The 18,725-nt window shown below is 34.3% G+C and overlaps 3 protein-coding genes across 3 annotated transcripts in view; 2 read left to right on the top strand and 1 right to left on the bottom strand.

The window, feature by feature from the left end:
- Positions 1 to 262: 262 nt before the first annotated feature.
- HELRODRAFT_173530 (hypothetical protein) lies at positions 263 to 4,323 on the top strand (the record flags this gene model as incomplete). Its single annotated transcript, XM_009020137.1, has 9 exons — positions 263 to 265; positions 709 to 860; positions 1,148 to 1,229; positions 1,710 to 1,784; positions 2,148 to 2,480; positions 2,755 to 2,952; positions 3,233 to 3,399; positions 3,623 to 3,812; positions 4,234 to 4,323. 9 exons carry the CDS (start codon positions 263 to 265, stop codon positions 4,321 to 4,323), a joined length of 1,290 nt encoding a protein of 429 aa, XP_009018385.1.
- Positions 4,324 to 7,096: 2,773 nt separating this feature from the next.
- Positions 7,097 to 16,069, bottom strand: HELRODRAFT_191972 (hypothetical protein; the record flags this gene model as incomplete). Its single annotated transcript, XM_009020136.1, has 18 exons — positions 7,097 to 7,507; positions 7,565 to 7,809; positions 8,045 to 8,131; positions 8,232 to 8,540; positions 9,215 to 9,328; positions 9,644 to 9,689; positions 9,956 to 10,087; positions 10,209 to 10,485; positions 10,848 to 10,919; positions 11,060 to 11,259; positions 12,137 to 12,557; positions 13,015 to 13,160; positions 13,367 to 13,475; positions 13,640 to 13,946; positions 14,043 to 14,124; positions 14,379 to 14,468; positions 14,743 to 14,795; positions 15,287 to 16,069. The coding sequence occupies 17 exons, from the start codon at positions 16,067 to 16,069 to the stop codon at positions 7,696 to 7,698; spliced, it is 3,342 nt and encodes a 1,113-aa protein (XP_009018384.1). The 3' UTR covers positions 7,097 to 7,507; positions 7,565 to 7,695.
- A 2,431-nt stretch (positions 16,070 to 18,500) lies between these two features.
- HELRODRAFT_173528 (hypothetical protein) overlaps positions 18,501 to 18,725 on the top strand; it is a gene marked incomplete at both ends in the record, with an annotated part of 1,879 nt that continues 1,654 nt past the window's right edge. Inside the window, one exon of the mRNA XM_009020135.1 lies at positions 18,501 to 18,570. Coding sequence (XP_009018383.1) covers positions 18,501 to 18,570 — 70 coding nt within the window. The remainder of the gene's footprint in view (positions 18,571 to 18,725) is intronic.

Raw genomic sequence — 18,725 nt, 5'->3', positions numbered from 1 at the left:
GTGTGTTTTAAAGGAATATTTCTGAGTAATAATTAAATAAATAAATAAATATTTATTTATTCATAACAATTACTAATTATTATAATAATTTATTCATAATAATTATTAAATATTTTATTAATTTATTCATAATTTTGTATTGCGCTTGATCTGAGAAGGAAGTTTGCTCCGTCTGTATATTACAAAAAAGGATAACAACGATAATAATATTAATAATTTATATTTTTGATTTATAAAGCGCTATATCAATTCAGAAATAAAAATGGTGAGGATATATAGAAGTGGCTTCAGATCAACCTCTGTTCCTATTGGTCGGTTGAAATGAATGAGAGAATGTACTAATGAATGAAAAAATAGATGAATGGATGATTGATCGGATGACTAATTAACCAACCAACCGACCAACTAACCAGCCAACTAACCATCAACCAATCAAAACATCAGGGTCATACGAACCTTTCGAATTCAGTCACGTGAAAAGGGCTGACGTGGCCTTGGGGGATTTGAACTCTCTTACCCAGGCCTCCAGACGTCACGATCGCGACTTCATTGACGACATCAATGCTAAATTGGTAGAGTTTTTATCAAATGGTAAAATTTCGCATTAAAAATCTCAAAAAGTAAATACGGAAAGTGTAAATTGAAAAATTGTATACTGTCATTCACCACCACCACCATTATCATCATTATCATCACCTTCATCATCAGATTGCCGACTCGAGCTTGAACCTACCCCCGAGAACGATAAGAAAACATCATCATCAGTCCCACGGTTACCCGCTGACGTCATCATCAAGTCACGTGTCCAGACGTGTCCACCTTGAGAGTGACGAGCTGCCCATCATCACTTCTTACTCCAGGTGGTGATGATGATGATGATGATTAAGATGATGATGATTGTGATGATGCTGATTATTCGTTCATGTTAACTTTGCTCTAATTTAATTATATACAAATGCAAATAATTCGATATTAATAATGATTATAATAGCACGCGTTTACACGTGTGCATATGTGTTTTCATTTATTCATCCAACTATTCATCCATCTATCTCTTTATTCATTTATTTATTCAATAATCCATCCATCCATTTCTTTATTCATTCATTTATTCACTAATCCATTAATCCATCCATCCATCACAAAGGGGATACAGCCAGCCGCCTTCCTCCTACTCTGAAGTTTTGCTGGCCGATGGCATGCCGGTTGGAAGAAGTAACCAGGCTTATGTTAGTGTAATTAGTGGATGGATGAATGAGTGAGTGAGTGAGTGAGTGAGTGATTGAGTGAGTGAGTGAGTGAGTGAGTGAATGAATGAATGAATGAATGAATGAATTAATTAATTAATTGAGAGATAGATGGTTTGATAGGAAGGTAGATTAATGGTGAACGGATGAATTGGAGAATTGGAAATTTATATTGCAAGCATTTCAATAAAATATTGATCTAAAAATTTTGATTTTATTTGAGGTCACGTAAGAATGAAAAGATGGATAAATGAATGGATGAATAAATAAAAAAAATGAATTAATGAATTAACAAATGAATGAACAAATGAATGAAGGAACGAATGAATCTACTGAAACAAATATGAACGTATTTTTGAATGAAATGAAACCACCTTTCGTCAAAAAACTACTTTAACCCAACAACTCGTCTAAATAATTGGATATGTGTACCCCTTCAAAACACCTCTCCCCTACCTTCAGGGTGATGCAAAGAGGGCATCGATGGCCGCTGATACTGCGGTCAGGCAGGCACAAAGGGAGGTTAACAGAGTTGAAGTGGGTATTCGTTGTTTGTTTGTTTGTCCCTTCCTTTGTTTGTTCGTTTGTTCGTTTGTTCGTTCGTTTGTTCGTTTGCTTGTTTGTTTGTTCGTTTGCTCGTTTGTTTGTTAGTTTATTTTGTTATCTATTTAATTTAAATTTTTGTGGTCTATTTAGTGTAAATAAAATTGCTCACTTTTTTAATTAAAACATTTTTTCATCAGCAAATTATTAAAAATAGGCCCCATCAGCATTGTAACAGTCGTAACATTGTTGTCATTGTTACCGCGTAGTCGTGTTCATCACCATCATCGTCATCACCACCACTACCATCATCATCATCACCACTATCATCATCATTATTATCAACAAACCATCCAGCAAGAACTTGGACTCTCCCACTACGACGAGCCCTCCTCATTTGCCAGAAAGCACCGCAGCTACTCGTACAGTGGGCCCCGTGACTTTGCTTTTGTAGGCCCCAAGCCCATCGTCCACCAACATCACACCCCCGCTACTTACCACTACCACCATCGAGCCTACCAAAGTCCCTCTTATTACGAGGTCCTGGAGAGTGCCCCAGCCCACAGGCCATTGTACCCCCCTGAGAAGTTGGTGAGGTGCCTGACGGAGACTCCGGTGACCAAGTTGTCGGGCAGACATGTCGAGGATGTGGTTCTTGGCAGTAGCCTCAGTGGATTGGGCAGTGCATTGGTAGGCTGCTTGTTGAGATTTGCTGTGGTTTTGTTGTTGTCGCTGCTGCAACTGCTGCTACTGCTGCTGCTACTGCTGTAGTTAGATAGATGGTTTTTTGTTGGATGGTTTGGCCAGAGAAAGAAAATTAAAATTAGAACGAAACTATTTAACAGCATATATTACAAAGATTATCTGCTGCATTTATCGTAAATTTAATTTGTAACGTTAACAAATTAACAATAAAATTGAGGCGATTGAGTAAGAGATCAAATTAAAACCTTTCCATCTCCAGAGGTCTAGGTCTCACACCCCCCAGCTGCACATCGCTCCGCTGCCGCCAGCCCCGGTGGTCAGCAGAAGAAGTCACGTGGTTCATCGTCACGTGCCACGTTACTCATCATTGTTGACGTCATCATCTGCTCTGAATCGTCTGCCCGACAGCGTGGGCCACTGGTACCACCACAAGCCCGCCTCCACTCATTTTTACGGGGTAGGAATCACTTTCCATCTTCGTATGTTTTGTTTGCACGTTTCTCTTCGGTGCATCTTCACAGCTGGCTACGAAAAACCGTAGTGCAAGAAATACATCACGGGATTTTTTTGCCATTTCAACCATGACACAGCGAGAAATTTGAATCGGAATTATAAATAAATAGATAATAAATAAATAAATAATAGGTAAATAAATATTAGATAAATAATTAATAGACAAATAAAAAATGAATAAATAATAAAGAAAAAAATAAATAAAAAGCACTATGATTTTTTAGAGTTCTTATGATCTGAGTAGCCCAATCGTGGCATCGTATCACCAGCCAATCAGAAATCAGGTGGTTATGACGTCATCATCGGCAGGAGCAGCACCAGTTTCTGCTACTTTGGGACCTTCGCCTCCCTACCACACGCGCGTCATCAATGATGGATCCTCGTTTGAATAGTTAGTTTTGATGATGACGACGAGATGATGACGACGATGTGTGTTGATAATGACGAAGATGATGGTTATGTGGTTAATTATGATGATTATGACTGTGATAAGAATGTTAAAAGGCTGATGATGGAGATGGCGATAATTTTGTAAATGATGATGACGACGATGATTGGCAATTATGAAACTAAAATCTTCTCCATTATTGTCGTCTTTTATTAAAATTCTGCAGCAGCAGCAGCAACCACACTGACTACCCCATCTTAGCTGACTACTCTCCCTGGATAGCTCCACAGCCAGTAGCAGCAGCTCCGATCCACCACCAACACTACCAGCACACGGTGAGGAGAGTCCAGAGTCTCGCTCCATCATCCATCCACATTTCCAAGGCCTCATCTCTCTCACCCAGTCTTGACAAGCCGGTAAGTAATAGCTATGACTGTGATGATGATGAGGAGGAAAAAGATGATGATGATGGTGACGATGATAGTCTGTGATTATTCTGGAAGAGATGATGATAGCTGTTTTGTTGTTTTTTTTACGTAAGCAAACAGGATGACGTCACGTCATCGTTGTAGTCAGATAATCTTTAAATAAATTTCATCATCAACATCACCATCTTCCTCATTGCAATTACTATCACCACCATTATCTTTACGATCACAATCACCATCATCAACATCGTCATCTTCATCATCATCGTCATCTTCATCATCACACTCACAACCTTTATTCTCATTATCTTCATCCTCATTATCTTCATCCTCATCATCTTCATTCTCATCTCATCATCCTCATCATTTTCATCATCATCTTCATCATCATCTTCATCTTTCTGAACAGTTGGAGAGTCACATTGAGGTGTCAGAAGCGAGGAAGAAGGTTCGAGAAGTCCTGTGCAAAGTAAAGAGAGATGCAACGTATTTTGATTGATTGGTTGGTTGGTTTCGATCAATCAATCAATTATTTCATAATATCATTCAACCAATCAAACGTTCAATCATTCAACCAGTTTATGGCAAATCATCAATCAATCAATCAATTAAACGATTTGATTAATTGATTTTTAAATACAGCGATTGCACGTTTTATTTCTGCTTCAACTTGATTGTCAATCAGTTGATTAACTAATTGATTAATCAATCATTCAATTAAACAATCAATCAATCAGTAAATCGATTGACTGATTCAATCAGAATTTTTGATTATTTACTTTCAAGAGCCAATAAAACCGCCGATTCGATCAAAATTAACGAAAAGATAAAAAATTATTTTACCCGCTCGCACCATAGTTACAAAGACAGATTTGATTGGTTGACCAAAAAAAAAATTTGTTACATTACTAACACTTGCTAAATAGAAAATTCATTGAGAGTATAATACTACTATAATGTAATGTTACTACATAATTACTATCGCTTTTATAAACCAAATAACCTTTGTATTAACTGAGATTATATGTTAGAACAAGTTGTCTGACATACTAACTTTTAATAGTATATTTTACCATACTAACAACACTGATGCGATGGCTCGAGTGTATTCAATTGAGGTCTGCCTTAGTTTTGTCGATACTTTTGAGAAATAATTATGTGAGAAATAATAATAATTTTAATTATTATTTTGTTTTTATTTATTTTCCCAGGTGCCTGAGAGAGTTATAATTGCTTGATTGAAGGAAGATTTGGAAACAGTGTTGAAGTACGAGAGGTAGAGATAGAAAGAGAGAGAGAGAGAGAGAGAGAGAGAGAGAGAGAGAAAGAAATCTTCAAGATAATAATATTACTATAATAATATAAATAATATTAATAATTATAAAGCGACCCATGAAAATAATTACACTCAGATATGCCTTACTCAAATGTTCAGTTCCAAATTCGTAATTCTAAAATATAATTGAAAAAAAAAATTACTCTCAATATTATAACCCCCCCGCCGTAATATTGAGAGTAATTTATAATAAAAAATTATGAATAAATTATTATGACATAATTATAATTAAGTAAAGTGGCAATTATACTATTATTATGATAGTAGCGAGGTAGTATTAATATAGTATTTTCGAGTTTTATCCAGCCCATTTATCCAATTTTAACATTATCTTCGTGCAATTCATGTTACACGTTAAATTTTTTTGAGAGATGTTTCAATGCTTAAACTTAATTCAATTTAATTAAACTAAATTAGTTAATTAATTCATTTGTGAAATTAATTTTGTCAATTATTTATCTAGTTTGATTCAATTAATTTTTTAATTAAATTAATGTCAGTTGTTTTCAGTTTTAAGATCAACAACGCAATGAAAATGACCTCGTTGTTGTCTCTTTATTTAAAATTAATTAATATACTTATTTAGTACTACTCAATTACTAAAACTCGATTAAAACCTTATAATTACAATTAAACGAAATAAATTTAATTTAAATTAGAAAATGTTTGTGAAAGAGTTAGTTAGATGGAAACGACCTTTTTCATTGTGATGCGTACATATAAGACATTGTTATATTGTCCGCCCTTAACCGTTCAATGACGGTTACTGAACGAACAACATAGTTTGCTCTTGGGAAAAATTTTTCTGTTTCTATAAACTCGCTCGCTCAACGCTAAATAACTCGATATTGTTCGTGCACATAAAATAATGAGAGATGGCGCGTGTTGAGTATTAGTGTTTAAAATGTTATAAAGTTTAACAATCGAAATCGAACGAGAAACGACTCACTCATTATTATTGCTAATAATATTTTTTATTGTTTGATTGAAATAAAATAACAAAACTTAGAATTAAAATATAAAGAGTAACGCAAATAATGTGTAAAAGTAGTGTTCAAGAGCTTTAAGCGTGTTAAAGAGATAACTCTAACTTAACTAAGAGACAACTCCTACTAAGATAACTTTCAACTTAACTCCTTAACTTGTGTGCTCGCCTATAATATACTAGGAGACCTTGCTCTCTACCTGAGCTTAGAGGAGTGAGACAACTGTCTCACTCCTACTAACCAGTCAGTCCCTATTGTATGTCATCTCATTCTTATTATACAAAGTATTATATGCTCTAATGAATTATACGTTATATTATCTTATATTAAGCTGCTTTATGTCTGTAAATTTGCTTTCCCGTTGTAAACTACTTTTATAACTTAACTATCATTAGAGTTACACACCTACTCTAACACATTTCAATATATACAACCTATATTATATTTACTTATACCTCCTAACCTAAATTATCATCTACATAATAATATATAGAAGTTTCAGGACTAATAATTGGTGTAACTAATTAATTAAGTAATTGATTAATTAATTAGTTAAGTTAGAATAATTAAAAAATGTAGTTAGATGGGTAGAAATAAGATTCAAAAGCCCAACACGGATTTCGTACATGTGTGTATTTCATACATACGCCTCAATCTTTCTTTCAAAAGTAAAAATCAACAATAATGAATAATTAACAATAATATTCCTCATAATTTTTATAAATTATCATAAATGCTTAATCATAATTAAGCTCATAGCTATAATCATTTTTATATAAAATAAATTATAGTTGGGAAAAAACAGTCAATGACATTGATGACAAATTTAAGTTACTAAAAAAATAGCAGGGTACCAAAAATTAATAGTTTGTTTGTCATTAACTCTATCATTCCTTCTATCATTCTTAACTAAACAACCCAACTATAGAAAATTCTAGCAAAGAGAATTTAAAAGATAAACTTTAAATTGATTAATGCTAAAAATTCGGTAGAATTCAAGCCATATATATACACATATATATATATGTATACACACACACACACACATATTTAGTAAAATTCATACAATATATAGAAATATTTAAACAAAATATACATAAACTTCGTTAATAATCAAATATATCTGTCCAAAACATATCTATACAAATATATCCATAGAAAACACATCTATCCAAATGTATCTAACAAAATATCTATCTAAATATATTCATCCAAATGTATCTATCCAAACGTATCAATCAATCAATCAATCAATCAATCAATCAATCAATCAATCAATCAATCAATCAATCAATCAATCAATCAATCAATCAATCAATCAATCAATCAATCAATCAATCAATCAATCAATCAATCAATCAATCAATCAATCAATCAATCAAATCAATCAATCAATCAATCAATCAATCAGTCAATCGAAATGTATCTATCGATTGAAACATTTCAAATAAAATATAGATATCCAAACATCTATGTATCTTAACAATCAACATCTACGTATCTTAACAATCAAATGTATCCAAATATATCTATTTATTTATTTATCCGATTAAAATATCCCATTGTCAAATAGGATATCATTCAGCTTTCTTATCCTCAGCAATCCATTCATTCCCCCAAACGCGATAGATGGATGGGACGATTTGTTTGGGTTGAAGCATATCTGCAATTGGTTTGTTTGATTGGTTGGTTGACTGGTTGATTTGTTGGTTGATTTGTTGGTGGATTGATTGGCTGGTTGGTTGATATATTGACTGACTGGTTGTTTGTTTGTTTGTTTGATGCATAAATTAATAGACGTAAACTAATGAATGAAGTAATACACGAATAAAAAATAAAAAAAACATGAACGAGTGAATGAACGAAAAAAAACGAATGGATGAAATAAAGTTACAGACCTTATGGAACGCACAATATGGATTCTTAATGACGTCATCGAACGGGAGATCCTTCGGTACCTTCACGTACTGCTTCCACTGCCACTTCTAAAAGGAGCAAGACGATGACGTCATCATGACGTAACAACAACAGCGGTAATTATAATGATTATAATGGTAAATCACAGTGATTAGAAAGAACCCTTACCTTGCTATAATCTTTGATAACGAATCTCAAGCCACAGCAGCACGTGATCGGGAATTCCCCGGCAAGCTGAGGTCGGTTTTCCCCGAGAAATCTATTTATACACTGGCAGTTTTTGATTGGCTGTTGCGATTGTGGTTGCGATTGTGGCGGTTGCTGTTGTTGCTGCTTGCTTGGATTCTCCAGGCTCGTTCGATTTTTCTTTTTGTTGTTTTTTTTGGTGGTACTGTTGTTGTTACTGTTGTCGTTGTTGTTGTTTACACTGACGTTGACGTCATATTCACAATCGGCCAACTCCATCATACAGAGTACCTATCAATGTTTTACATACATACATACATACATACATACATACATACATACATACATACATACATACATACATACATACATACATACACACATACACACATACATACACACATACATACATACATACATACATACATACATACATACATACATACATACATATATACATACACACACATACATACATACATACAACAACAACAACACACGTTTAGACGACATTTTCCCCGAGATCGGGGGTTGCCGTTTGGCTACCTATGATGAAACCGAAATACCCCTCGACGCCATTCCATCATAAGTAATTTATTTGGCTAATTTTTACGCAGGACGCCCTTCCTTACGCAACCACAATTATAAGCGGTGGGCCTAGCCTTTGATGATCCAACATCACTCACAAGGCAGTGAGGGTCAGTTTAATGTCATAACCAGGACATACATACATACATCTGTATTACGTCTGTGTTACCGAAAATGTTCAATTAAACGCCGACGTGAGCGAATAACGAGATATCAATTGTTAACCGATTTTATTCAGATGTTTGACTGTTTAGTGTCACTCATCGCTGAATTGGTTTTAACATACATACATACATACATGCATATACACACACACACACTTACATACAAACAAAGCAATAAACAAACATACATACACACAAACAAACAAAGGTAACCTTTCTACAGCCAAACAGACTCTTCATCTTGTGGCAGGTAGCCTGGCAGAGTTGAACGCACCCGGCATTATCACAACTGCTAATTATATCCGTCCAATCAGAGTACGAGATGTCCTTTATTGGTTCGTTCATTCGTTCATTTATTCATTCATCTATTTATTTTGTCAATCGTTCATCTATTCGTTCATTCATTCATTCATCCTTCATTCCTTTATTCATTTTAACAATCTCTCCTTAGTTCATTTACTAAATTATTCAACTGGCGGTCAGTTATTTATTCATTCATTCATTGATCCATTCATTCATTCGTTCATTCATTCATTCGTTCATTCATTCATTTATTAAATCATTCATCTATTCATTCATTCATGCATTCATTCAAAGTACCCAGACGGTAGCATTGTGAATGGTCTGCACACACTGGCTGACCTTGCCGTCGTTGAATATGTAACAAGAAGCACTGCTCCTGTTGAACCTGAGTGGAGATGGTGATGATGATGATAGTGAGGATGATGATGATGATGACGATGAATATGATGACGATGAGGAAGATGATGAAGATGACGAAGATGATGATCATAACTGATAAGCGATGATGATGGTCTTGTGAGTAAGTACAATGGAGGTTATTGATTGTAATAAAGATGATGATTTGTGAAAATAATCATCACTGTCATCATCATCATCACTTTCATCATCATCATCATCATCACCTTCATCAACTTCATCATCAGTACTTACGCGCAAGCCTCATCAGTGCCGGCATAAAACCTGATTCTGTCCACTGGCGGCCATATTGATTTCGTGACCTTGTTCGTCTTGAAGGTCATCAGAGGTAGGCTGGGCCCCCAGACAGGCCATATCTTCATCACCCTAGGCAATATGGCGGTAGCGATGATGACGTCATAACGACGATGAATGAGGCGGTGATAGAGATGACGTAAATTAGGATGATGGTATGTGTAATGATAATGAGAAGAAAAACCCAACCCACCGATCCTGGCCGAACGTTACTATCAACTCCACTGACGATGATGAAGACGACGATGAAGATGACGAAGACGACGACGATGAAGATGGCAACGGTGGGCTGAACGTTAACGCGGTAACCACAGATGTGTGAGCTTTGAACGTTTTAAATGGCAATATGATGACTGGCGAATCGTCATCGTCGTCCTCATTATTGTTATTATTGTCATTATCATTATTACTGCTGTGTTTGTTTGTCAGGAGTTTTGATTTAGTGTTCAAGTTCCATAGGCTCGTTGTACCTTTGATGATGGTGACGATGATAATGATTGGTGATGATGGTGATGATGATGATTGGTGATGATGGTGATGATGATTGGTGACGATGATGATGATTGGTGACGATGATGATGATTGGTGACGATGATGATGATGGTGACGATGATAATGATGGTGATGATGGTGATGATGATGATTGGTGATGATGGTGATGATGATTGGTGACGATGATGATGATTGGTGACGATGATAATGATTGGTGGTGATGATGATGATGAGTAGTAGGTAGGTGGTAGTGATAAAAATGATGACGATTTTGTCGATAATGATAATGAATTCGACTACGCGAATGATAATGATAATGAAAATGATGACGACGACAAACCGTCAGCAAATCCGCCAGCCAGTATGGGAAAGGATCCATTCAAATTCCAATCGAGACAGCAACACGAAGCAACTGATGATGATGATGATGATGATGACGGCAATAACAACAATAATAAAAAAATTTTAACCACCACAATAATAATAATAATAATGATGATGACGATGATGATGATGATGACGATCATGATGGTAGTAGTGTGACCAACCAACCATTCAGTCCAGTCTGCCTCAACTCTGCTACTGGCGTCAATTCAATGATATTAAAATCATCACATCTATCATCATCACCATCAGCATCGTTTTGCCGATCATTATCAGCACTATCATCTTTATCATCATCATCGTCGTCGTCGTTGATATCATTATCAGTACTGTCGACTTCGTCGGCTGGTTTCCTGTGCCTTGGAATGCTGGAATACGAAATGTATGATATATGTAATGCTATTATCCATTGTACACCAACAACGACTTATTGCTCGGTCATCATCACCATCATAATCACCATCATCAACGTCATCATTATCAATGTCATTATCGTTACTATTATCATTACATCATCATTATCGTTATCGTCATCTACCTGAAAATTTTTATAGATCCATCGTGACATGCTGCTGCTAGCAGGCCAAGACGGGGTTGGCACTGAATCAATCAATCAATCAATCAATCAATCAATCAATCAATCAATCAATCAATCAATCAATCAATCAATCAATCAATCAATCAATCAATCAATCAATCAATCAATCAATCAGTCAGTCAATTAATCAATCAAATGATTAATTAATCAATCAGCCAGCTAATAATTCAGTCAAATCAAGTTAATTAATCAAGTGAATTTTCATTATAAAAGAAGAAGCTTTCATCGATATTTTACCACATCACAATTATCATCACAATAAGCATCTAACAATCTTCATTTATCCCCAACCTTATAGTCGCCACCACCGTCGCCATCCTCACCACCATTAGGGGGATGACGGGGCGACCATGAGCAACCCCCAGGTGCCCACTTCAACTGCCATATCGGTCCATCTCTCACAAGTACTAGACTGGACAGTTCGGCTGGCCTAATAATGATGACGATGACGACGACGATGATGATGAAGATGATGATGACGACGATGATGATGATGATTATGATAACGTTGACTGAAATGATTATGGTGAAGATTATGACGATGATGATGACGAACGTAGGTAAATACGTAACAATGTAATAATAATAATAATAATAAGAAGAAGAATAACAATAATAATAATAATGATAATAATAATGATAATAACCTCCTCTTATTCAAATTCAGCTGCCAGAGCTGGATCAAACATGGCTTCGAAGACGACGACGACGATGATGGCTGCTGTAAGGACGATGACAAAAATGAGGCCGATGAAGCCGTCGGGTTTGATAATGATGAGGTGTAAGTTTCATTGGGATACTGGTGGGTATATATGGCGATGTATTCGTCGTCTTCTTCCTCCTCCTCCTCCTCCTCATCATCATCATCATCACCTTCATCGTCATCGTCACCTTGATGGTGGCTGTGATTGCCATTGTGGTGGTGGTGCTTGTGACTAGACTTTTTATTATTATTGTTGTTGTTTCTATTGTTATTATTATTATTATTGTTGTTGTTGTTGCTGTTGTTCCTATTTGGACACCAATCCATGGCCCATATGGGGCCACCAACGTTAATTGTGAAGGAGTCTGAGAATGAATGAACGTATAAATGGATGAATGAATGAATGTATAAAGGAATGAGTGAATGAATAAATGAAAGAATCAACGAACAAATGAATGAATGAATGAATGAATGAATGAATGAATGAATGAATGAATGAGCAAATGAAAGAACGACTAATTGATTGAATGTGTTAATAGGTGAACTAACGAACAAGAAAAGGGCTTAAGTTCTATTCAACAAAATCAACTCCATTACCTAAAATCGCCATGCCAACCAACATCATCATCATAACCATCATTATCACAATCATCATCATCATCGTCCTAACCATCATCATCACAAACAGCATCATTATCATCATAATCATCATCAAAATCATCATCATCTCAATCAGCATCATTATCATCATCAAAATCATCATCATCACAATCAGCATCATCATCATCCTCTTCCTCCTCACCATCATCATCAGTGACTAACTCTTATTAGCGTAACATTTGAATAGACTTAATCTCTTGAACGACGATGACGATGATGGTGACGACGATGATGACGATGGGAACGGCTGCTCCGTGAGGATGGTGAATCGGACCTTCTGATCCATCGGTAGGTAGTCTCTGTTTTGGCTGGCAGTTGAAGAGATGAGTGAAAGAAGGATGGAAAGTTTGAATGAAAGAATGAATGAATGAGTGGAAAGATGGCCTGATGGATAACCGAATGAGTAAACAAATGAATAAGTGAGTAAAAAAAATGAACGAACGAATGAATGAATAAACGAATGAATGACGAATCTTTAACTTAACATGTACCGCAACGTCAACAAACTCCTAACCCGTTAGGAATCTTCCTATAAGATGTAATCATAGGCATCCAATCAGGCTTAACGCTCAGCGTTGAGAGTCTACTGAAATGCTCTTGCACGTAATCAATGGTGGATTTCTCTACAAAAAGGGATGATTTTTTTTCTATTTTGCGAGTTAGTTTTCATATCATTTCAAAAAAACTTTCATATCAATCAATCAATCAATCAATCAACCAGCCAAGCAGGCCAGTCAATCAATTAATCACTCACTCATTCAATCTGTCAATCCTTCAAACCACAAACCCCAATAGAATCTGTCCTTCCCTAATTTGTTGACGTTTTTATTCTTTTTCCACTTCCTTCCACCATCTTCATCGTCGTCGTCGTCTTCATCACCATTTTCCTTATACTCGTCCTCTTCGTCTTCCCCCTCATCATCACCACCAACCCCCTCATCATCATCATTGTTGTTGTTGTTGACCCCTCCAACGTAATCATCGTCGTCGTCGTCATCATCATTGCAGAAATTGACCTCATCATCTTCCTTATCATCATCAATAGTCTCAGTAGCAACTGCCGAGTAGCTGTCATTCAGTCTTGATTTCTTTCTCTGAGTTGGTGTGGGGTCGTGTGCATCATCATCATTCCCACCATCACTACCATCATCATCATCATCATCATCATCATCATCATCATCATCACAAACCTTTGAAGATATATCATTATCATCATTATCGACATCGTCGTCATAACTGCCGCCAGCTAAATCGACAACATTAATTCTTGCCCTGGGAAGGAAAGAAAATCATCACCATCATCATCATCATCCTCTTCATCGTCGTCGTCAACAGCAACATTATCATCATCAACACCATCATAATCACACATTATCTGCGTTATTTTGACAATCAGCATCATTATCATCACCACCATCCTCAAAATCATTCTCATCATCTTTAACATCATCATCATCCTTATCATCATCATCGCTCTTAACATCATCATCATCATCATTGCCATCATCACCATGGTGGTGACCGACCTGACGGCAGCCTTCCTTCTGTGTCGTCCACTCTCTGAGATATTCATCAAGGATCGGTCATTTTCCTCCTCTTCTTGCTTCACCTTATTACTGATTATTATTATGATTATAATTATTGTTATTACGGTTTATTATTATTATGATTATAATTATTATTATTACTGTTTATTATTATTATTATTATTATTAAGTGAAATGTAATTACGCTTTCGTCTTAACAACCAGGAAAAGTATTCCGGATGATAAAAAAGATTTTTCGGCTCCATATGCAAGCATGCAAAAAGAATTGTTCTCAAGCCTGTCGCCAAGCTCTCTTTACGCATGGAACTGCATTACTATCTACAAAAAAACACACAAATTAAACCTTTTGAAAGTTTCCATGTCAATGACATCATAAAAGACTTTCTTCTTGTAGACCTTGAAGAGAAATAAAAAAAAGAGGTTAACACGTAATGAGATGTAACAAAAGGCAGGTATGTTATGTGGCACTGCTTGTCCATCGGCTATCTAATAATGTCTTATCTATTGTCTTATTTGGAGAACTTGCTCAGGAAACACATAGTTTTTTCTACTTTTACTAACTTTAATTAAATTAAAAGTGTGTATGTGTGTGTGTGTGTGAGAGAGAGAGAGAGAGAGAGAGAAAGAAAGAGAAAAAGAGAAAGAAAAAGAGAAAGAAAGAAAGAGAGAGAAAGAAAGAGAGAGAGAGAGAGAGAGAGAGAAAGAGAGAGAGAAAGAGAGAAATTAAATCAAATTGATGAAAAGCTCAATCTTCCAAAAAATTGTATTCATGTAATGTAATCTGTAATGCAATAGTAATACATTTTGAACTTTGTATAGAAAAACAGTAAACTAGATTTTGTTGTAATGAATGTTACATCATTGAGATTAGAAAAAAGAAAAGTAACTTTTTTAGTTTTCTTAGCAAAAACAGAATTAGCAACAGCAGTAGTTATGTCATCAGTGACATTAACTTTCTGACTTGACTTTCTTCTAGTTTTTTTGGTTGAAATTGTTTCATTATTGTTGCTGTTGTTGTTGTTGCTCGTGGCATCAATTGAAATAATGTTGGTGAGGTTGTTATTATTGTAGTAAGAGTCATTGTTGTCGACGTCATCATTGTTGTTGTTGATGTAGTTATCTATGTAGTTGAAGTCGATGCTGTTGTTGACCGAGCAGGCTCCGTCATCACCACCATGATCCTCTTCTTCAATGTATTTCAGAGGTTTGCCACTTTTCAAATTTCTTTTTCTTGATCTTTTGGTTGTCGTAGTTTCTTTGGCTACAACTACAGCAACACTTTCTGCACTATCATCACAAACGTCATCAACGCCATTCACCAACTGGCTATAGTTGATTGGCTTTTGATTTCGAATTCTTCGGACGATATTAGAAATTCTGCTGCCTGGCACCGAAGAATTTTTTAAAAATTTTTTCTCATCATCTTCTTCAACTCCGTCTACTGTTAATGGTGGATCTTCAATTTCAGGTTTCGGATTTCGTTTTTTTGGAGATTCAACGATAGATGAAGCAATTTCCCCGTGAATAATATTATTTATTGAATTTTGATTTGTCGACGGTGGTTTATTATAATTTTTTCTACTAACACATGTGTCGCCATCATCATCGTCGTCGTCGTTGCGGTTGTTACATGGAGCTTTGCTGCGATTAGTCGACGGTTTTTTATTCATGATTAAAAAAATTTCTAATAACTAAAATTACACGTTTTTATATAAGAAAAACTAAAATTAAGTAAAGAAAAAAGGCGAAAATTTTATTTTATTATATATTTATTTTCATAACGATAATAGATTTTATATTAAAAGTAAACCTCAACTATGAATATTTTATATTAGCAAAGACAAAAAAGCGATTGTGGAAAACATAGATATATATCCATGGTGGAAAAGGCTTAAGTGATCATTATTCATTCAGTACCTTGTGTTGAATTTTAGATTTTATAAACACAATTACTAATTTTCGTATTATAAATAAGAACATTTCACTTAAAAATTTTATTACAACCCAAAAAAATGACCTGGAATAGTTAGAGAGATGAATAACAACAAATAATTTAGTCTATTAATAAGTCTTTTTCACTCACAGGCCTTATCTTTATTTATTGATCACCTCATTAACTCACTAAGTCATCATCTAGTCTATCAATTTGCCGTTACTTCATTTTATATTCCATCGTCAATTACTTTTCTTTTCTTTTACTTATTATTATTATTTATTTTATTCTAACATATTTTATTTTTTCATTTTTCTTCCTCACTTTTTGTATTTATTTTCTCACTTATTTGTTTTATTTTGTTCTACTGCCTTGCATGTTGTTACAGTTTCTGCGTCTGTCAGATCCTGATTTTTAAAGAATAATAATAATAAAAAAAATAAAAATATCAATAATAATAAAATTACTTTTTTACATTTATATCTGACAATGACATTTCAAATAACAGTAATAATAACAACAATAATGATAGCAAAAAATATCAATAATATTATAACGAAATGTCAAAAAAAACATTTTAATTATTATTATTATTATTATTACTATTATTATTATTATTATTAGTTAAGACAAATATCCACAAGTCAGAGCATTGGCATAATTATTATTATAATTGTTGTTGTTGTTGTTATTATTATTGTTGTTATCATTATTCGTTATGACTTAAACTTTGGATGGCTTTGAATAAGATACAATTTCTCTGGTAGATGATTATGATTTGCTTTATTATTATTATAATTATTGTTATTGTTATTATTGTTGTTATTGTTATTACTATTGTGGTTCATGATACAGTTGATGATAACCCAAAAAATGAGAACTGACAATAATAATACGGTGATCATATACTACGATGAACATGCATGGCCGTCATGATGACGAAGGTGATTTTTCAAGACTAAATAGCACATGACTATAATTTCATGATTTACACAAACGAGTTATGTGTTTGTGTGTGTGTGTTTGTGTGTGTGTATTATATATGTGTACACACACATATATATGTCTGCAACATATTACACGCATTACAATAGCTAATATGTCTGAAAACCAAAACATGTTACAAACTTATATGTGTATGTTGTAACCATATATATAAAATATATACATTCTAAATATATATATCTATATATTTATATATGCCAAAAAATATATATATATATATATATATATATATATATAAAGTGACATAGACCAATTTTTCTAGGATTTGTTCTTCAAACTTTTCCTGAAGCTCCGATATTTCTGTTAAATTTATTTATTTATATGTCAGCCCATGCTTAGTTTATCTTTATTATTGTTTTGTTTTCATTTGCTGTTTTCATTTACGAATTCTGCTTAGAATTGCTCTAACGACGATTTGAATTCAACGGGTTGGTGATTTGTTGGCTTTTTCTTTAAATTTGGAATTGGTATTTTATGTATTGTATTATTAATGTCATAAGATGGATTACTTTAATTTATGTTAAATCTATGCTAATTTATTCATCTGTTTTGTTTGTCTGAAATATGCTAAGTGATTTTCATTTTCATTATTGAAAGTCAAGATTTTTTGTCTAAATGTTAATTTTAGTTGTATTAGTTTTCCACAGAATACTACTTCTGCTGCTTCTGCTACTAAAACCACTACAGCCACTACAGCCACTACTACTACTACTACTACTACTACTACTACTACTACTACTACTACTATATTACTACTACTACTACTACTACTACTACTACTACTACTACTACTGTGGCTGCCGACTTACTATAAACTCTACGTTTAATGCTCTACTTATCTTCATTATACAGCACATTTTATTGTTGGTATATAACTACTGCTACTGCTTACTATCTGACTACTACTAATAAATCTATTGTTTTTGCCACTGATACTTCAATTTTTCATTCATTCATTCGTTCATTCATTGATTCATTTGTTCGTTCGTTCATTCATTCATTTATTGAATCTTTGATTTGTTGATTTATTGTTTTATTTATCCATTCAATCATTCACCCGTAGATTCATATTATTTACTCATGTTCATGCTAGATACTTCTCATTAATATTAACTGCACGTCATTAACTGCAATTACACCTCATGAATATTAATTAGTAAAGAATGTCTGGGATGCCGACAACAGTACTTCTAAGTATTGACGGTTCAACGTCGTCTGAAGCTGCGTTCGACTGTTAGCCACGATCATGAATATTCATATGTATTTATGATTGAATTAATTAGTTTGTTCGTTCATTCACTCTCTCTCTCTCTCTCTCTCTCTCTCTTTTTCTCTCTCTATCTTATCTATCATTCATAGTCATTCGTTCGATTGTAGTCTATTCATTT

Source organism: Helobdella robusta (genome assembly GCF_000326865.2).
Source record: "Helobdella robusta unplaced genomic scaffold HELROscaffold_26, whole genome shotgun sequence".
In the NCBI taxonomy this organism is placed as follows: Eukaryota; Metazoa; Annelida; class Clitellata; order Rhynchobdellida; family Glossiphoniidae; genus Helobdella; species Helobdella robusta.
The sequence above is the reverse complement of the archived record's forward strand: the minus strand, read 5'-3'. Positions and strand labels throughout refer to the sequence as shown.